This window comes from Pinus tabuliformis, chromosome 6 (assembly GCF_031772625.1).
Source record: "Pinus tabuliformis cultivar Carrire ecotype Pingquan chromosome 6, CPIR1, whole genome shotgun sequence".
In the NCBI taxonomy this organism is placed as follows: domain Eukaryota; kingdom Viridiplantae; phylum Streptophyta; class Pinopsida; order Pinales; family Pinaceae; genus Pinus; species Pinus tabuliformis.
In genome coordinates this window covers 1,053,737,393-1,053,757,313 of record NC_142292.1, presented here as the reverse complement: position 1 = coordinate 1,053,757,313, position 19,921 = coordinate 1,053,737,393, and the positions used below count along the sequence as shown (strand labels likewise).

At 37.7% G+C, this 19,921-nt stretch overlaps 1 protein-coding gene across 4 annotated transcripts in view; it reads right to left on the bottom strand.

Annotated features, from left to right (window-relative positions):
* LOC149262587 (uncharacterized) overlaps nucleotides 1-19,921 on the bottom strand; it is a 331,558-nt gene that overhangs the window by 246,023 nt on the left and 65,614 nt on the right. For all 4 annotated transcript variants that reach the window (XR_016259169.1, XM_089424931.1, XM_089424932.1 and 1 more), the window contains one exon: nucleotides 2,890-2,970. Coding sequence is in view for 3 of the 4 variants with exons in the window: in XM_089424931.1 (XP_089281057.1) it covers nucleotides 2,890-2,970 (81 nt within the window). In the remaining variant the exon portion in view is untranslated. The remainder of the gene's footprint in view (nucleotides 1-2,889; nucleotides 2,971-19,921) is intronic.

Sequence of the window (19,921 nt, the reverse complement as noted above, 5' to 3'; positions counted from 1 at the left end):
CATAAGCTTCCTAAATAAAGATCTTAAGTCTAAGCTTCAAGGAACAAAATTAGAAGCCCCATCCAATTTGTTATACTCTATAAGACAAAGAGTCAACTTATGCATCTCGAACAAGTCCTCAAGTGCACAAAATCAATAGTGTATGAAGTAGACAAACTCTTTCTACGGTCCAAGACTCTAGGTGATTCTCACAAGCAACCTAGGGCATCAAACCCAAGAAACTCAAACAAGATCAGGCACCTCTCCCAAGTAAATCTTTGATACCACGTAGAAATTTCTCGACAAAACGACAACAATTTTTTTTGATGCAACTTAAGGGATTCACCTCTTTCCTAAAGATCCCCAAATCTTGACCCTATGAATATAGTGTTGTAGGGCTATTATGAAATGTAAATAAAAGAAGGCGGCTAAACATTCTACAATTTTGACCTTTTTCAATATGTCATCACTAGAATTTGGGCATAAAATCTTTCATGAAATTGCAATTTTGGATTGTTGAAATTGTTGTTTTCAAATTTTAATGCAAAAATGATTCAACGCCCTCAAATACCCCTATTGCAATTTGATTGATAACTATAATTCCATCAAATCCAAAATAACTCTTACCAAATTTCATGAAAAAATGTTGAATTCCCTTCTTTCAATTTTGAGCAGCCAAAAAAGAACCAGTCGATAGAACATTTAGACAATTGTTGAACAAAACAACAACAATAACAAACTGTATTTCAACTCTAAACAACCCTAATCCACTAAGAAACTTAGGAGATAAAATATCAATGCATCGCAATAAGTTTCAGCCCGCTAAGGCAATCTTATCATGCATATCACGATATGAAAAACAAATATAACAACTGAAAAAAAATTGTATATCTGCCCTTATATTCTTCAATTATAATGTCAAATCAATTAACACATTCACCCTTAACTTATGTCAAATCAGCAAGACATACAAAGCTGGAAATTACAAACCATGAAGAATATAGATGGCTGAAAATCAAATATACATTAAGACAAGTATTAGCATTGGTCACCTCAAAACTTCATAATATGTATAAAGGTGAAGTTCGTGTACATACCACAGCCTTATCACAAGGCTAGTACAATCCTCTAGCTTTCCAAAACCCCATATACGAAAACAGAAAAGAAAAACCCTACCTGGGACCACGGGATCCAACGAGCATGCCTCACACAAGCATGATCTCCAAGGCAAGGCATCTCTTCTTGTTCACTTCACAAGTACAACCAAGGGTTTCACCTCAAAACCATAATCTGCAAATCTCGAAGCAATGAAACCCTAACCCTAGCCTTCAAGATGCTCTACCAAACTAATAAACCATAGCAAGTCTAAAAGAGAGAGAGAGAGAGATCAAGCACATAAGAAGATCCAAGAGATGCGTGAAGTGGTGCACTACTCGATCACATCACTAACACGAATGAACAAGAATGAGTTATGACTATATGATAAGCAAAGGACTCTCCCCTTTCTCTGTATATATGAGAGGTAACGGAGGTCAGCAATACATATGTTAGCCAATGTCCTTACAAGCAACCTAAAATAACACATGCAGGCTCACAAATGTGGAGAGCTACACTCCAAGGGTACACATGTCAAGCACCAACGTGATGTTGAAAACAAGCAAGTCTCAAAATGCAAAGGTGCTCCACAATGTGTGTCCAACACTCCTACAAAGCCCCAATGATACCAATCATCCTTCTAAGCCATGTATTCCACTGGGTCTACTCCCACTACATGAACAGTACCGCAACCTAAGCATTCCCAAACCAACTCCAAGTCCCCATCCAAGCAACCAAGCTACCCTCTATTGTTCAGTGTCCAATGCCGTCCAAAACACTCCTCCTTGCAAGTAAGGCTGTTCTCCAAGCAAGTAACCATTTCCATGTTGCCATCATGTTGAAAATCACCAAAGCTATCAGGAGATCTTCAACACCCTAGGGAAGAATAGCATGCAAGCACCCTACTGAGGTCAATCAAACACTAAATAAGCCATCTCCAATGTGCAAATTCATCACAAACCATCTCCCATGTCCAAATCCATCATAAACCATCCAGGGGCTGAACATAGAGCATGTAGCCCAAATCTCATGAAGCACCCCCAAACATTGTGTAAACACATTTGAAGTAACTCTGAAAGCTGACTATTAATAAACTTATGTCTTTAGTTTTCCACTCTTTCTTTTGTCCTTTTCTGCCTCTGTTATGTCACTTATAATGAGGTCTCTCAATTTTAGATTTCTTCTGTTCAATTTCTAAACATGAACCCTAAAAACTTGTTCAGCATTGCAACTTCAAAAATACTCCCTTAATGTTTAAAGATAGCTTCATCATCCATAAGTAACAAGTGACAATATTGATCACTATATGTATAAAATTAATTAAAACGGCGTCTCTTCACAGCTCTTACATGCTAGACACAGATGTTTTGAGATCTTACTTCATTGATCAGTAAACAGCTTTCATAGGCTACAAAAATGGTTTTGAATGTGTGCTCATGGCTTGCTTCACTAACCATTCGCAACACAGGAATTTTTCAAGCCTAAGGACATTGTATCATTTTTTGGGATTGATCTTCTTTAATCAGCGAAATGAAATCGAAGTGTTCCAGGCAAAATATTTTGAATCTATTTTAAGTCATAACTATTTCTCCAATAAACTTGGATAATGATCCAGTTCCTAAATCTTGGGATGCTGTAAAATTTGCAAGAGAATTTGACATTCCAGTCACAATGATGGAAAAAGGAGAAAAAATATATTTTGATACATAAAATATTTCTTTTCAAGAGTAACGAACATTCACACCATTGAGCTATTAAGTTTTTACTATTTAGGCACATAAATACAGGAAATGTTTTTACAAAAGTTCTACACACCTCCAAGTATTCAACACAGACATGACCAGTGCCTTTGTCATCCCACTTTCCTTCTTCACTTAACCGATATACTTTCACTCGCTGCAAAACACCAAATTAAAAACGTTGTAATAAACATCAATCTTAAATTTGCAACCAAAAATCAAATAAAAGTCCTAAATGTGTTAAAAAAAAGCCCAAACCAAAATGCCAACTATGATACACCTACAGCAAGAAACACAAGTAGGACAGATGGATCATATAAGATTAACATCCTTGAGGTGACAGAAGGAAGACAGTGCATGAAGAAGATGATGGTGGTCTAACAAAGCCATCAAGGATTGACTTTGATGTTTGCTTATGACAACTAGAAGTCTAGAGAATGCAAACATTAACCTGTAGCAGGAAGAAAAAGAAGAACAAACCAAAAAAAAACTGTAAGCAGATATTCTCTGCTGTGGACCCAAAGACTCTGATTTACCAACAATTTCAAACTTGTAATTGACATTCTCAATAGCTTGGAAAGCAATCAAGCGTTGAAGCATCATGTTAATATCATGCTAGTTTCTACCTAAATACCTTAAATGTCGGCACCCTTTGCAAGACATTGCTTCAAGGAGTTAAATTTTGTAGTTGCATATGCCAACCATGAAACTTTCAAATGTCTGCTCACATTTATCAGCAGCACTTAAAAATCCAAAGGTTATAGAACTCTTAAAAAGGTCATTGTAAGATTAGTTGCAGTTTCCTGAACAATTGACTATACTTTCTTTAACTGTCTTCACCTCTGCAAGAATCTTGAAAATTTCTTTTTACAGTTATAATATCAAGAATTTGGAGCCTGTTAATTTTAAATTTTAATAGGGATACACAGTCAAGAGTCAAGACTATGTTTTAAATTAAAATTCATGATTTAACAGTTTCTAAATTATGAGCATGCATGAACAGAAGATTTTGTTGTCATTTTGCAAGAAAATTGCGAATGTTGAACAAAGAATTAAAATAATAATAATAATAAGGCCTTTGGCCATTGAATTTTCAATGGTTCCAGTAAAAAAATAGTCCGATGTAAATTTTGAAGGAGAACATTCATATTTATGAAAATGTTCTACATTATTGATAAAAAGTGCATGATAAAGTCTCTTTTTTCCAATTCCTTTACTTTTTTAAACTCATTTTTTTAAGTGGCCGAGGGCCTGACCGAAAATCAAGAAACTCTAACTCGTGTAGCGAATTGCTTTAGTTGTGATGATAAGTTGATGGCCAAAGGCCGGGATCTACCAACGTGGCTCTGATACCAATATAACGACCAAAAGTCATATATGCAATGGAAATCTTTAAAATACTTCAAAGACGTAAATGTCCATTGTAAGACATGTAACTGTATATTGAAAATTGTATAGGAATTGATATGAGATATGAGATGATTACAAATGAGAACGAGGGCTTGCTTATATACCCTAGGCAAGTGCCCTTTCATGAATGGGCATGTCTCTAAGACATGCCTCTTCATTACTAACTAACTAACCATTAGCTAATTAATTATTATTTATTATTATTATATTTATATTTATATTTATTATTTTTATATGAATTATATTCATAACATTTGTCAACATGGGTACTTTCACAATTGGAACACTTCCTCTGTAGATAGGTGTTTAGCAACTGGCTCAATTTATTGTTTTCGACCTTTTGGTCTTCATATTTCAATGTGTATATGGCCTGTTTTGTAAACATAACTATTTGGCCATGTTATTGTTGACAGTTGCTAGATAACCTATTTCATTCCATAAGATCATGGTCTACCTTCTATTATATAATTTAAAAAATTTGTATGCTCTTGTAAATGATTGAAATTTGAATCTAGATTCTAGATGGTTGATGCTCAAATAATTAATCATTAATGTACTATGGATGTCATTTCTCTCTTGATCTATGCACAAATATGCATGCTTTCATATATTCTACAAATAATTCTGCATTCTAGATGTTTTTTTAAATATAAATGCTATATATATACATATATATATATAGAGAGAGAGAGAGGGGGGGGGTCTTCTAGGGTGCTTCACTTCCGAGGATTTTTGGAAAATGTCGTTTCCAAAACTTCGCTTCTCAAAAACACACTTGTTTCATGCAACATTGATCAAGCCAGATCAACTTAAGAAGGTGTTGATTTCACACTCCCACAAGGGTGACCTAGGAAAGGCACAGGTATAAGCTCAACAACCACCATTTTTAAGAATTCCAAAACTTTTTATTTTTAGGATTTAGCTTAGAATCAATTAGCTTGTTGGTTTTTCATTCATTTAATTTTATTAGCAAGCATCCCCTTGGAAAAAATTGGTAAAATTGATAGATCTAACCAAGGGTAGGTACAAGTGACATTTTTGCATATTTTAAGTCTGTGTCCAGTTGAATTGTTTTGCAGATCCAAGAAATTATTGGTTGTAGGATACAGGATCTGCAATAAATTCATAGGTTTCAGCATTCCAGGTAAGTAATTCTTTCAAGAAACCTCTCTCATTACTCTATTGTACTTAGTTTCAATGTTATTCATCATTTAGAGTAATTTTTATGCAATTTCCAGTCACATTAAAAGTATAATTTAAAGATGGAAATTCCTGGGCTATTTTGTCCACGAGGGTTTCACCCATAATTCTGAAAGCAATTCCAGCTTGTTAGAAATTGATTTTTTCAGTTTTTTAGGTTGAGAAGAGGCCTCATAAGTCTCAAAAATGATCATCATACCTCTCCACTCCTAGACATAAAAACTGAAAGTGCTTATGCACTTGTAGAGTGGCTGTTGTGGGCTTGATAGATTGTTTCAGCATTCCAGGTAAGTAATTCTTTCAAGAAACCTCTCTCATTTCTCTATTGTACTTAGTTTCAATGTTATTCATCATTTAGAGTAATTTTTATGCAATTTCCAGTCACATTAAAAGTATAATTTAAAGATGGAAATTCCTGGTCTATTTTGTCCACGAGGGTTTCACCCATAATTCTGAAAGCAATTCCAGCTTGTTAGAAATTGATTTTTTCAGTTTTTCAGGTTGAGAAGAGGCCTCATAAGTCTCAAAATTAATCATCATACCTCTCCACTCCTAGAGATAAAATCTGAAAGTGCTTATGCACTTGTAGAGTGGCTGTTGTGGGCTTGATAGATTGTTGTTCCTACATTTTTATGCAGACTTTACAGTTTGATTTACGGGGCAGCAATCTATTTTAACCCATAACTCGCTAAACAATGGCCTAAACTAAAAACTAATTACATATCTAGTTAAAGTAAATTTTGTAAACCAAGATCAACAGGTTACGCCCCATACTATTTAGTTTTCTGCTATATAGTTAAAGTAAAAAATAACTAGACAATTCAAGGAGATTAACACCTCCACTCCAGCTGACCCGATCTAAGGCATTGATCTTATTTGAGATTGTTTGGGGTAATATTTGGGACTCCTCCCTTGACCATTGAGGAGGTTGTTTGAACTAAACAGTGGGGGCTTGAGCCGAGGAGAATAGTGGGTCCCTACCCTGTGTGTGCCCATCCAGCAAGTTGTCGAGACCTTAGCAACCTTGCTAATCAGAGTGGTAACATTTTTTAGCGTCGTTGCTAGGAATAAGGTAAAATAATCCCACACTTCAACAACATTTCAAAGATATATTTCAAAGTGTAAATTGTTCCAGTCCACGACTAACATTTTTTGTCTCCATTGTCGGGAAGGAGGTCTTTTAGCTCTGGTTATACACGACATCACCTTGGTAAGTTTTCAATTTGTAATGGTACCTTGATGAGACATTGGTTTAAGGATTAACTATAAGGATCTCGTCTAGCGACTCCACTTCGATAAAATCTAAAGAGATACAACACACAATCCACTTTCCAAGGTAAAGCATAAGGTAGGTAAGGTATATATTGGCGACTCCATTGTGGTATTCTCATTGATATCCTTCATCATATAATTTTATTTTAGCCTTGCTACCAAAATTTTTATCTAACAAAAGATCAAGTTACCTCCTTAAAGAGCACCATTTTATGATCCAGTTGATTTTTCAGGTTTGGGGCTTTTCCCCATGATGATTGCAAAGTTGGGTCATGTGACAAACCTGTTTTCCGTGGAGATAGGGAATCAGTTGTAAATCACGTTTTTGCAGTTATCAAATATTTTAACTGAAAAATAACTTCCTCCATGAGAACATCATGATGGGTAATTTCACGGTAAATTTGGAAGCATCAGAATTGATCTGGTACAAGAGTCCTGGAAAAGGCATGTTTGTGTCGTTTGGAAATATTTTATGCAAGATGGTATCGTGATTCAGAAAGTTGGCTTCCCATTATCCAAGAAATAGAAGGGGTTGTACATGGCATAGAAAATTCTCAAACAATGGCTCTAATCCCAAAAGGAGAACAGTAGTGAAGAGACCCATCTTGTTGAGAAAGACCAAGTGATGGACTTGAAAAAAGACAATTATACTTGTACAAAAATGAGTGAAGAAGAATCTCCTTTTCTTCTATCAGAAATCAACAACTAACTGAAGAACAGGAATATGACGAGAGCCTTGAGGCCAAGATAATTAAGAACCCACCCACCCTCCTTCAGGTAAAAGCGCAAGTTTAAAGAGTTACACCCTTTTCCAAGCACGTGAACTTCATAACACATCTTCTAGTGACTTGGAAAAGGAGGGTTCAACAAAGGGCATCCTCTCGAAGAGGATGAGGACCACAAAGAGCCTAAATCTATTGATGCATTCTTCACTATTGACGGGATGTAAATGGGATTTTTGTTGCTCTATCTTCATGGGTGATCCTATATATGACACAAACACTGAAGGATGTCAAATTGCAGAATTTTTGCCTCGTGATCAAATAAATCATCCCATAGAGTATGAACAGCCATATCAACTCATACAGGAGCAGACATATGCACTAGTGCAGAAGGGGTACTTCCATATTCAGGATAAAAAGAAAAGAAAAAAGAGATTTCAGCAATGAATATCCTTGACGTGTGATTCTCGGATGTATAAAGATCCATTTGAAGGTAAGATCTCAACCTTGCAGTAGGGGGCAGGCCAAAATACATTCAATGCCAAACATATTTCATGAGTTCTCAACCTCCCTTGTCAAAGCAACTAACTGTAAGTTGTGGGTTTCAAAGTATTTTCAAATTTTGTGAATTGTCTCATCATTCATGTGTGCATGTGATTAGTGGCAGCCACGGAGGAGGATAATCTTTATTCAAGTTCCAGTTGGAGCCACCATCGAAACTTCCCCGACTTACCAATACAATGAGAAACATTGATGAAAGGCCTTATGCATACAATAAGAAACATCTCTATATCAATCTTGTCGCTCGATTGGTCAAGGAAGCTGAAGCAAAAAAATTAGCTATTGACAGCCATGATAAAATATTTTATTAATAATTGAATATATGATGATTACATTTTGTGAGAGGCCCTGGCTATATACCACCTTAGGTGCCTCTTGGTGAACGGGCATGATCTTTGATCATGCCCTTTGCCTAATAATCTATAACTAACTAATTTTTACATAACATTGCCTTCCTCTCAAAAGAATGCTTTGTCCTCAAAGCATACATAACGACGGATGTTGCTGAAGAAACGCTTCAGTCTCCCATGAAGCTTCTTCTTCTAGTAAGTCCTTCCACTTGATCAAGTATTCCTTGATTGTACGAGATCGAAGCTTCCTTTCTCTAGTAGATAAGATACCTTCTGGTTCTAGAATGACCCTTCCTTCATCATCTAGAGATGGAAGCGTTGTTTGCGCTGATTGATGGTCACCCAGTGCCCTTTTAAGGCAGGAGACATGGAAGACGTTGTGAACACGACTTTTCTCTGGAAGGCTTAAACTATATGCAACTTGGCTGATCTTTTTATTGATCTGATATGGTCCATAGAACTTCGGTGCCAATTTATTTTTTCCTTTTTGTTTCAAGGACAATTGTTTATATCACTGGAGCTTGACAAATACCCATTCTCTGGCTTCAAATTCTCTTTTGGTTCTATTTCGGTCTGCTTCTTGCTTCATACGGTTCCATGCGTTATTCAAATTTTCTTTTAGGGTTTGGACGATTTTTTGGGTTTCTTCTAGTTGGTTTTTAACAACAAGTAGATTTGTCTGGACGGTAACTAGATCCTTCCATTTTGGGGGTTCATATCCATACAAAGCTTGGAATGGCGTCATTTTTGCTGACATGTGATAAGTAGAATTATACCACGACTCACAAAGATGCAACCATTGAGCCCACTTATTTTGTTTTTTTGTAGCGTAGCAACGTAGGTAGGCCTCGAAACATTTATTGACAACCTCTGTTTGTCTATCTGTTTGAGGGTGATACGCAGAACTCATATTTGGGTAGGTTCCTATGTGGTTGAACAATTCCTTCCAGAAATTACCCTTGAATTTGGCATCTCTATCACTCGCAATGACTTTCGAAAAACCGTGTAATTTATATATATTTTTGCAAAATATTTCAGCAATTTGTTTAGCTGAGTCTGATTTCTTTATTGCCATAAAGTGAGCATATTTGGTGAGTCTGTCAACCACTACGAAAATCTTGTCCTTGCCTTCAGATACGGGTAATCCTTCAATAAAGTCCATCAATATTTCTTCCCATTTCTGATTCGGAATGTTTAAGGGGTGAAGTAATCCAGGTGTCATAATATTTTCACTTTTATTTCTTTGACATGTGTCACATTCTGCTACATACTTCTGAATATCGCGACTCATCCCTTTCCAAAAGAATGATTGACGTGCATTGTAGTAAGTTTTAAAGAATCCTACATGTTCGGCTGACGGTGAATCATGTGAATCCTTGAGTATCTTGGATTTAAACTTGGAGTTTGCATTCAAATAGATTCTTCATTTGTACCATAGAATATCATTCTTCCATTCAAAGTTTGAGTTGTTTGGAAGATTATTGATTATCGCAGTTATTTCTAGATCCTTGGCATACTCACTTCGAATCTCATTAAGCCATTTTGGTACAACAACCGAGACTGCAAGCAGTGTTGGTTCTTCGCCTTTCCTAGACAGGGCATCTACTACTACATTGTCTTTTCCCCTTTTATGTAGTATTTCCATGTCAAAGGCGGTAATTTTTTCAATCCATTTTTGTTGTTCTTTGGAAAGTGTTTTTTGTTGAAGGAGGTGCTGGAGACTGTTATGGTCTGTTCGAATGGAGAACTTACTTCCCAAAAGATATTGTCTCCACTTAGCCAGTGCGTGCATAATAGCGAGCATTTCCTTATTGTATGTGGACTTGAGACGTTCTCTTTTATTGAGCTTCCTGCTTTCAAAAGCTATTGATTACCCTTCTTGCATTAACACTACACCTATACCGAATCCGGAAGCATCACACTCGATGATAAATGGTTTAGAGAAATCTGGAGTTTCTAATACCGGGGCATTAGACATAACTTCCTTCAATTCTTCAAAACACCTTCCTGCTTCCTCATCCCATTGAAATGAATTCTTCTTTAAAAGGTTTGTCAGAGGTGTCGTTATATGTGCATAGTTTTTAATAAATCTTCGGTAATATCCAGTCAATCCTAAGAACCCTCTTAGCTTGGATACATTAACCGGCTTGGTCCATTCCTTTATAGATCTGATTTTATTAGGGTCCACTTTTACGCCTTCCTAGGATATAATGAGTCCAAGGTATTCTACTTCTTTCTTTCCAAAGGTGCATTTGGATTTTTTTGCATAGAATGATGCTCTTTTAGTAGTGTAAGAACTTTATCCAGACGTCGTAAGTGCTCCTTCCAAGTTTTACTGTAAATTAAAATATCGTCAAAGAATACTAATACAAACTTCTTAAGATATGGATGAAATAATTCGTTCATAGTGGCTTGGAACGTCATTGGTGCATTGGTTAACCCAAACGGCATTACTTTAAATTCATAGTGACCTTCGTGTGTTCGAAATGTCATTTTTGGTATGTCTTCCAACCTGATTCTGATTTGGTAATACCTTGACCTTAAGTCCAATTTTGAAAAGTATTTTGTGCCATGTAGCTCATCCAACATTTCGTCGATAAAGGGGATTGGGAATTTGTTTTTAATCGTTATTTTGTTTAATCCTCTATAGTCAATGCATAGCCTGAATCAACCATCCTTCTTCCTTACCAATACCACTGCAGCAGCCTTCGGACTTTTACTTTTCGAGATGATCCCACACTTTAAGAGGTCTTGGATTAATCTCTCAATCTTTGTCTTTTGGTGATGTGGATATCGATACGACTTGATGTTGACAGGGTCTAACCCTACTTTGACTTCTATTGTATGCTCAATTTCTCTGTTAGGAGGCATTTTCATAGGCAGGTCTTGAAATACCTTTTCATGCTTCTGAATTAGATCTTGTACCTCTGGTGACTCTTCACTGATTATATTTGCAGATAACATTTCTAATTGGTGACATTGTACTACGTAAGCGGGTGCTCCTCTTCGAATCATCTTCATCATCTGAGATGACGATACAATTTGATTCTCTGGTGCTTGGAATCCGTGTAATTTGTACCTCTGGCCTCCCCAGTTAAATCTTATGAACTGTACTTGATGGTTGGCAGCATAAGTGCCTAGAGTTCGTAGCCATTGGATACCTAAGACCACATCTACTCCACCTAATGGTACAGTGAAGAACGGAGATTCTAAATTAAAGTCTTGAATCTGCAATTTGACCTTATGGCATTTCCCTACCTTTTCAATCTTCTTACCGTCAGCTACCATTACCTTCATGTTTGGTAAGGGAAATGAGAAAATGTTGAGTCTCTTTGCCACAATTGCATCTAAAAAATTGTGGGTGCTACCAAGGTCGATGAGAACCACTATGCTGTTCTTCTTTATATTTCCTTTCAATTTTAGAGTCTGAGGTTGTGATATACCTGTCATAGCTGATAATGACACTTGCGGAATACTTCCGTCATCTAATTCTGGAGAGAATTCTGGGGCATCTTCTGTTTCTTCTATGTCAGAATCCTCACTGTTTGAGTCATTAGTTGCTTCACAGTTATATAGGTTCTTTGATTCTTTTCCTTTAGCACACCTATGTTTAGGGTCCCACTTCTCGCCACAGCGTTTGCATTTGCCTTCTTTTATCCTTTGTATTTCCACATTAGATTTTTCACCTTCACGACGATGTGGTGGAACATATCTTGTATTATTTGAATCCACAAATTGGGGCATTCTTCATCTTGAATATACTTTTTCCGGTTTTGACCACAGTGTTTGTTCAAATTTCTTTTCAGCAGTTTTTGCTTTTCGTCTTGCTACTTCTATTGACGTAATGTCATGAAGGTCAAGTTCTACTTGTATATGAGTTTTAAGTCCAGAGATGTATGATTGAATTAGGCGAGATTCTAATAACCCAGGTACTCGTGTTACTAAAGTCTCCCATTCTCAACTGTACTCATCCACACTTCCTTTTTGTCGTAATTTGATGAGTGTTGAAAAGAACTCTTCTTCCCTTACACCTTGGAATCTTTTAAAGAATGCATCTTTAAATTTTCTCCAACTGATGGCGATTACCATCTTCTTCCACCACATATACCATTTATATGCTTCTTCCATTTTCATGGAAGCATGCCTAATCTTTTCATCATCATTGTCGATGTCGTAAATCTCGAAGTATTCTTCTACTTTATTCAACCACGCAACACTGCATTTTTCGTTCCCATCGAATTTACGCATCTTGACTTTTGCCTTTCGTTGATATGTTGCTAACGGTGGAGCGAAAAGAAGTTGTTGATTGTTGAATGCATCCTAGAGTTGCTTATTTGAAAAAGTCGTGTTATTATTTCCTTGATGGGGTGTGGCTGATCTTTTTGGAGATTCTGCTTTTTCGTGAGAATCTGCTAACTTCGTTGAATCTGATGAATTGTGCTCTTGATTATCTCCATCATCATGGAATAGTAGTTCAGGTGTAACCTTTGTCCTTCCACACAAGGTGTTTAGTGATGCTAATGTCTAATTATGATTCATTTCATATTGGATTTGGTTCTGCCCAAGCTATAATTCTATCCGATTTGTCATATCTTGAAGCTTCTTGATATCGTCAGAATGCCTGATAAATTTACTTTCAAGATCGACTAATATTTTGTTGAAATCATCGGAGTGGCTAGTAATCCTATTCTCCAAATCAATCAATTTTTTACTGAAATTGGCCATTGACATTGACAACATTGAACGAGTTTGTCGGGGTGTATATTTGTCCGCCATCTTAAATATTTTTTTTAATAATTATATTAATTAATTAATTATTTTTTTAAATAATTAAATTACTTTAATTTAATTATATAGCCTGCTACTATGATGGTTCTCAACTAAAAGCTGCAGCTACCAGAGAACTCCCCCTCAATAGTTTTAAACTATATAATATTTATATATATAAATAAATTATATATATCGTATATAAAATATGTTATGATATATATATATATATATATATATATATATATATAGTTTTAATCTCCGTGGATAATTACGACTAATTACAAACCAATGAACTGTCGCAACTCAATGAACCATTTGCGGTTGACTCTGTTTCGACCAAAGTAAAAGACAGTTGCGTTGGGGATTGCGGTGGAGGGACAGTTGGTTGGCAATCGTAGGGGCCGAGGGTTTTAGTGGTGGACCATGCCAGCAAAGGTCACAGAACTCTGGATGCGGTTAAGTGTGTTTAACAAGTACGAAGACGGCAACACGAATTGTATGGGCAGCGTGGCGGAGCAAAATATGTGGGCATGAAATGTAAATGCGATGAGATGGAAGGTCGATGCGGCAGAGGGCAAGGAAACCAATGGCAGCAGATCAATAGAGCCTGAGGAGCGAACTCGCTCTGATACCAGAAGAATCACAAAAATTAGCTATTGACAACCATGATAAAATATTTTATTAATAATTGAATATATGATGATTACATTTTGTGAGAGGCCACGGCTATATACCGCCTTAGGTGCCTCTTGGTGAACGGGCATGATCTTTGATCATGCCCTTTGCCTAATAATCTATAACTAACTAATTTTTACATAACAGAAGCATGCAATAGCACAAAGAAACCGTGGCTCTTCTTCCATTCCCTTCCACATGATGCAGATTTCCTAGCTGATTTGGTCCAATCCACAAGGGAAATTCCCACAGACATCCACCACAGGTTTAATGTTTCATTATTTTGCTTAGCAACCAAGCACAAAGGTAGAACCAAAGGTAATGATGAATTTATTTGTTGGTTACATTAGTTATATGATTTCACCTAACATGTTTTGCAACTTTTGAGTAGATTAGGATAGGATGAACACACTCTTTAGCATGAGAATTAGGTTAGTTTAGATGTTTTCACTTTCATCACATTTTCCTCTCTCAGCATAGTTTCAATTTTCCGTCTTTAATGAGGAGATGTTTTCACATGCTTTAGTGTAGTTATATATATTTATGCCTTGTCATTTCCATTTATGCTAGGTATTTCATTTCCTAGTTTAGTTGTTGTTACCGCTCAAACTAGTAGGGGTCCTAGGAGGGGATCCTATGGAGCGACTACTAGGTCAAGGAGTAACAATGGAGCGATAGCCCACTGTCACCTCAACTATAGCTCCCTACTTTTTACGGACTTTCACCAGTGGTAAGAGACCAATTATAAGAGGAATCACAAAATGAATGGATCAATGATGGGATGAGGAGTGATTTCTAAAGCCTATTGCCAAGAGAGAGTCAATTATATGGCTTACTTGCATAAGAAGCAAGGTGACGTGCTCTCTAGGAAGGGCTAAGAGAACATTTAAGCCTAGGTTTTGGGAATGCCCTTTGTCGAGGAGCTTTCTAGGTCTAAGAATCATTGGAGAAATGGCTTCTATGCAATCCTTGTTGTATTTCAGTTTCCAAGTTGTGGGACCACAAAGAGCCAAAGTGGACTCAAACCAAGTCAAGGGTGCGGAGTTGATCAATACTAGAGAGGCTTCACCTAGTTAGGGGAGAGAATAGGATCAAGGGACTAATTTTCTTTTGAGATTTGAATGCAATGATCCAAGTGGGGACACTAACATATGGCTAGAGCTTGCTCTATCTCGAGATTCCACCGTTCGATTCACCTCAAACTTGGAGAACCTCTAAAGAAATCCTAGAGCAGTAGTGGACCAAAAATCGAGGGGTTTGGATGGTTACAATGAAATTAGTTCGACCAAAAATCGATAGGATTGGATGGCTACAATGAAATTCGTTTGATGCCCTGGGTAACCTACTAGGGTTAGGCTTAGAAGGAGAAGGAAAAGGTGAAAAAAAAATATTCTTTTAAGTGACCACCAATGGTTAGGTCAGTGCCTTGCCTTTGGGAGAGATGGAGTCAAGTTGATTTTGTGATTTGGAAAGACTTAACCCAATCAAGGAGACTTCTACACAACTTTGCATGGCAAACTAGGGCATGAGAGTAGCTACCAGAAGATTTTATACTTCGATGTGCAAGAATTGATGACCTATCAAGGTGTTTTCAATGAAATTAAACCACTAGGAACATTCATTCATCATACATGACACATGTCATATATGCAACACATCACAAATCCAAATCTTCCACAATTTCGCATAAATTAGGGCAAATTTTAGATCTAGAGAGCAAAAATCACATACATTATTCATGTGACAAGATAAAATTAAAGAATAGACATGAAACAAGCACATACATGTACAGTAAGCGTAACCAATCATCAAATCAAGACAAATTTGAAGCTCCAAGACCAACAAAATAGTATCCAAACATCAAAAATCATCCATGAAACCAAACTCGTCCTCCAAAAGGGAATGCAAAATTCTCCAAAGAGCTACTAATCCAAACAAGTGATGATGAGAGGAATGAATGAGTTTCTCATCAATTTATATACTCTCTAACGAGTTTGATTTGCCTAATGAGGCCTAATTAAGCCCTAAATAATAAAATAATGTGCAATAATAACATCCCTTGGTGACAACCCCAACAAGATAGCTCAATAACATAAAAATAAGCTTCTCAAAAGGGCAGAATAATCAACATAATGAATCGTTGGGTCATTTTGAAGGCCTAGTGGGGTCCAAAGTGTGCCATGGTGAGATAATGGACTCCAAACATAGTGGTTAAGGGGTTGGCCCCTTGATATCCAAGCAAGTCACATGTGGTGCCCCAAGTGGGTGTGGGGCCACCATGACATCCTCATGGGTCTCCAAGTGGATCGATAATGCCTGTAAACCATCTGTAAGGGCTAGGATGATGGCATAAGCCCTTCCTTTGTCTCCTGCAATGATACACATCCTCATCTGGACCTGGGAACCTCTACCAAGTGTGTGGAACAAGTGTGAATCCGGTTGGGAATGGTGATCCAGGTGCATCATCCTCATCCAAAAGGTGGAATACGAGCAACCATTGAATGGTGTTGGGGATCCAGGAAGTACTCTCTACTATGGTGGAGGCTCATGGCTCTCAACTCTCACCCTACAATTGCCAATGTGGCCCTCTGGAGGGCTTGTACCCTGTATAGGGAGACCAAACCTCAAATGGAGACCCACCTGCAATTCTACATAAGATCCAATGCGTCCCCTTGCCCCCCAATACAAAAAATCATTAGAATAATCAAGTAAAAGAGCTTACAAATCATGGAATCAATTGGGCACTTCATGGTGGCATGCCCTTCCATAGTGGGCTTTGGCATGTACAGGTGTCTCCAAGCTTAATAAAGGGGTTAACCAAAGATCCGATTAGGTGGTTTCAACCATAGTTTTAAAAACCGCTCAGAAAAACCGGTAACCGGTCAAACCGGCCGGTTAGCTAGCTGGCCGGTCCGAACCGGCCTAAAAACCCGGTCAGACCCTTCATTTGCCCGATTTTTGGCCCTAACCAGTGAAAACCGACCGGTTTAGGACAAAACCGGCCGATTTTGTCCTAAACCGGCCGGTTTTAGGCACAACCACCATAAAGTTAAAAAAACATGTTTTTGACTGTGTTTGAGGGGTTTTGGGGGGGGACTAAGGGTGTTTCAACCCTAACAATGTTGGCAATTAATGGTAATGTTAAATTCTTAAAGTAAAAGTGACATTTCCTTTAATTTTCATTTTCATCCTTTTACTTAAATTTTTAACATTACCATGAAATGACTCAGGATGTTTGAGAGTGGTTTCAACCTCATTGGATTTCATATGGAGAAACTAGAATTTTAGATTTCACTCAAAATTCAGCAGACTTAATGGTTTTCAGGATTTCATGGTTTGGGGGGTAAACAATAAATGCAATTAGAGCTCCAAATGATAAGAAAAACTCCTGATCTAGATCCCATTGTGTTGGACGATATTGATCCAACATCAGAATGGGTGGAGGAGACTGAAGAACCTGTGTTTGAGGCTGATTTTGATATCGACATGGCTTTGGCGGGGGATGAAGCAGATTATGTGGTGGCATCAGAACCAGGATCAATAGCGGCATCAAGGAAAGGCAAGGAACCAATGGAAGGCACTAGTCATGCAGGTCGACAAACTCGTGCTTCCATTAGGTCCACTTCTATTGTCGTTGGTGGCATTGATACTGAGGTTGCAGATCAGGCTGAGGCATCCTCAGACTCTGAACCAGATGATGTCTATGTAGCTCCTGATGATGATCTTGTGTCTACTACTAGTAGTGGTAATGAACTTGATGATTGATCATGTGTATACTGTAGACTTGTAGTAGGCCAATGGCCTCATAGCTTGCAGCAATGTTTTTGGACTTTATAGGCCATTTAGAGCCTCATTTGTTATGTATTTTGCTATTTTGTTGATGATATGTATTGCACTCGATGCCATTTTGATGTATTCACCTTTACATGGTATATAAATGAGCAAACTTTGCATATTTTGTCTCTATTGGCTTGGAATCATGGTTTTACATCTAAAAATAGTTTTGTTTCATTAAAAATTGATTATTTAATGTATTTTTTTAAAACCGGTTCGTTTAGACCAAACCAGTGCCGGTTAGACCGGTTCCGGTCGGTAAACCGGTTCATTAGGTGGACCGGTCCGATCACCGGTTCCGGTTTTAAAAACATTGGTTTCAACCTTTAAAGGGGGGGACATGTCCATAGTACATCCATCAAGTGGTAGGTGGCATGTGATATAATGATGCCATCAAGTGGGGTCCAGGTGAAGGCTCCAAGACACATCCCATGGAACAAGGGTAGCTATAATGAGGGAAGCCCACACTTGGGTAGATGAGTGTAGAAGGGATCAAATCGTGGTACATGAGTTACCTTGCCCTTTGTTTTTCCACCCTTCTTCATATGCCTTTTGTCTTTGATTGATTTTTCTTCATAACTGCTCGGGGCTAAAATGAACAGAGAGGAGTGATGTGTATGGTGTCGAGAAGCAAGACCACGCAATCAAAATCAAGATTTCCCATGTAGTGCAACCCATAAAGCTAATAGCAAGTAAAGGAGATCCCACGTGACTAGGATACAAGGCTAACCCCCAAATCGAAAAAAGGAGACAAGAGTACAGACCTAGCCCACTCTTTCCGCTGAATCCCCCCACCAATTCATACCCAAAAGTGTCCATGTTAAGTAAGCAAAATTACTCAACTACACTAATAAAAAGCCATAACTTCGGGGTCGAGAGGCCCACCTTCAAACATACGATCATAACAGATGGGCGAGGGACCACATCGCTGACTCAGTTGGTGGAGATAGTGGCACATCAAGCTATCTGGTGGCTACAAGGGGCTACTGGTTGTCGGCTAAAGACCATCTAGCAGAAAATTTTCTCCTATGCATACTACCCACAACCTACAGGTAGTGGGTAACATCTAGCTCCAACTGGGATATGAGCTCTCAGAAGATTGCACAAATGTACTCGAACGAGAGGTCATGAGAATACCAGCAATCTCTTGGGACCGCAAACCTGTTACCTACACATATCAAAGACCAAACACATGGGGCGGCACGTTTTTATGGTGTCTTATGATGACCCATGCTTAGTATTAGGCCATGAAATCAACAAGAAAATAAAATTACTCTACATGCAATTTTTAATCTAAATGCAGCTAAACTATCATGATAATATTAGATGATGTTAGTTCTAATGAGAAAATCGACATGCAATGCATCGTATCCTAACATGCATATGATACAATGTCAAGTGTCAAGGAAAGGGGTGATACAACTCGGCTTGACCGGTTGCGACCAAAGTTCGTCATTAAGTTTGGCAATGTTGTAATAATATTCTCCGACCTTTCCATGAATCTTGACAGGCACAATATTTTTATCTACCAAAACCACATCCCTAACCATGTATTCTCTTATGGGCTTCCATTTCTTGTTTGTCTTGTGATTTGGTCTTTTAAGAATATGGACTTCTTGTGAAGGAAGAATGGCAGAAGGTTTCTCAATCTCGAGAATCTTATAATAAGGGATTGGCCCAGGCTTGACCACATGAGTAGGGTAGGCAGGATCTCTATAAAGAATGAAAGGAGTCCCATCAAATTGTGGAATGGTGACATATGATAAGTCCATTTGAAGTTGACCACCAACAGTGGCTCCTTATTTGCTTGATAACAGCATCCCCCAAACATCAGGAATATGTATGACAATAACATCCATAAGTAATGATATATCCAGATTCATAGCCGAAGAAACCTTAAGATCCTTTATGAAGCCTTATACTTCAATTGGTTGAGAATTGAACCCACAGACTGCCTTGTACCTACGAGTAATGTTAAGATTCAATTGCTTCATGACTTTTAATGGCATAATATTTGTGGAAGCCCCTGAATCTAACATGCAGTTATGCAATAGGAGGTCATTAACAGCTAAGGTGAGTAGGAATGGCTCATGCCCTGGGTTCAAATCAGGAAGTTGGATATTTTGCAATGCCACGGAGATGTCTTCTTCTTCAAACCCCAGGGTCATCTTAGCTTGCCATCGTTGTCGTGGAAGTTTAACAATCTCCTGAAATGGAACCTGTACGATCATATTTCCTATAGCAGTCTCTAAATCAACATCAAGTTCGACCTCTTTACCCTAGTCCTTTTTTGTGGGTTCTCCCTATTGAGGAT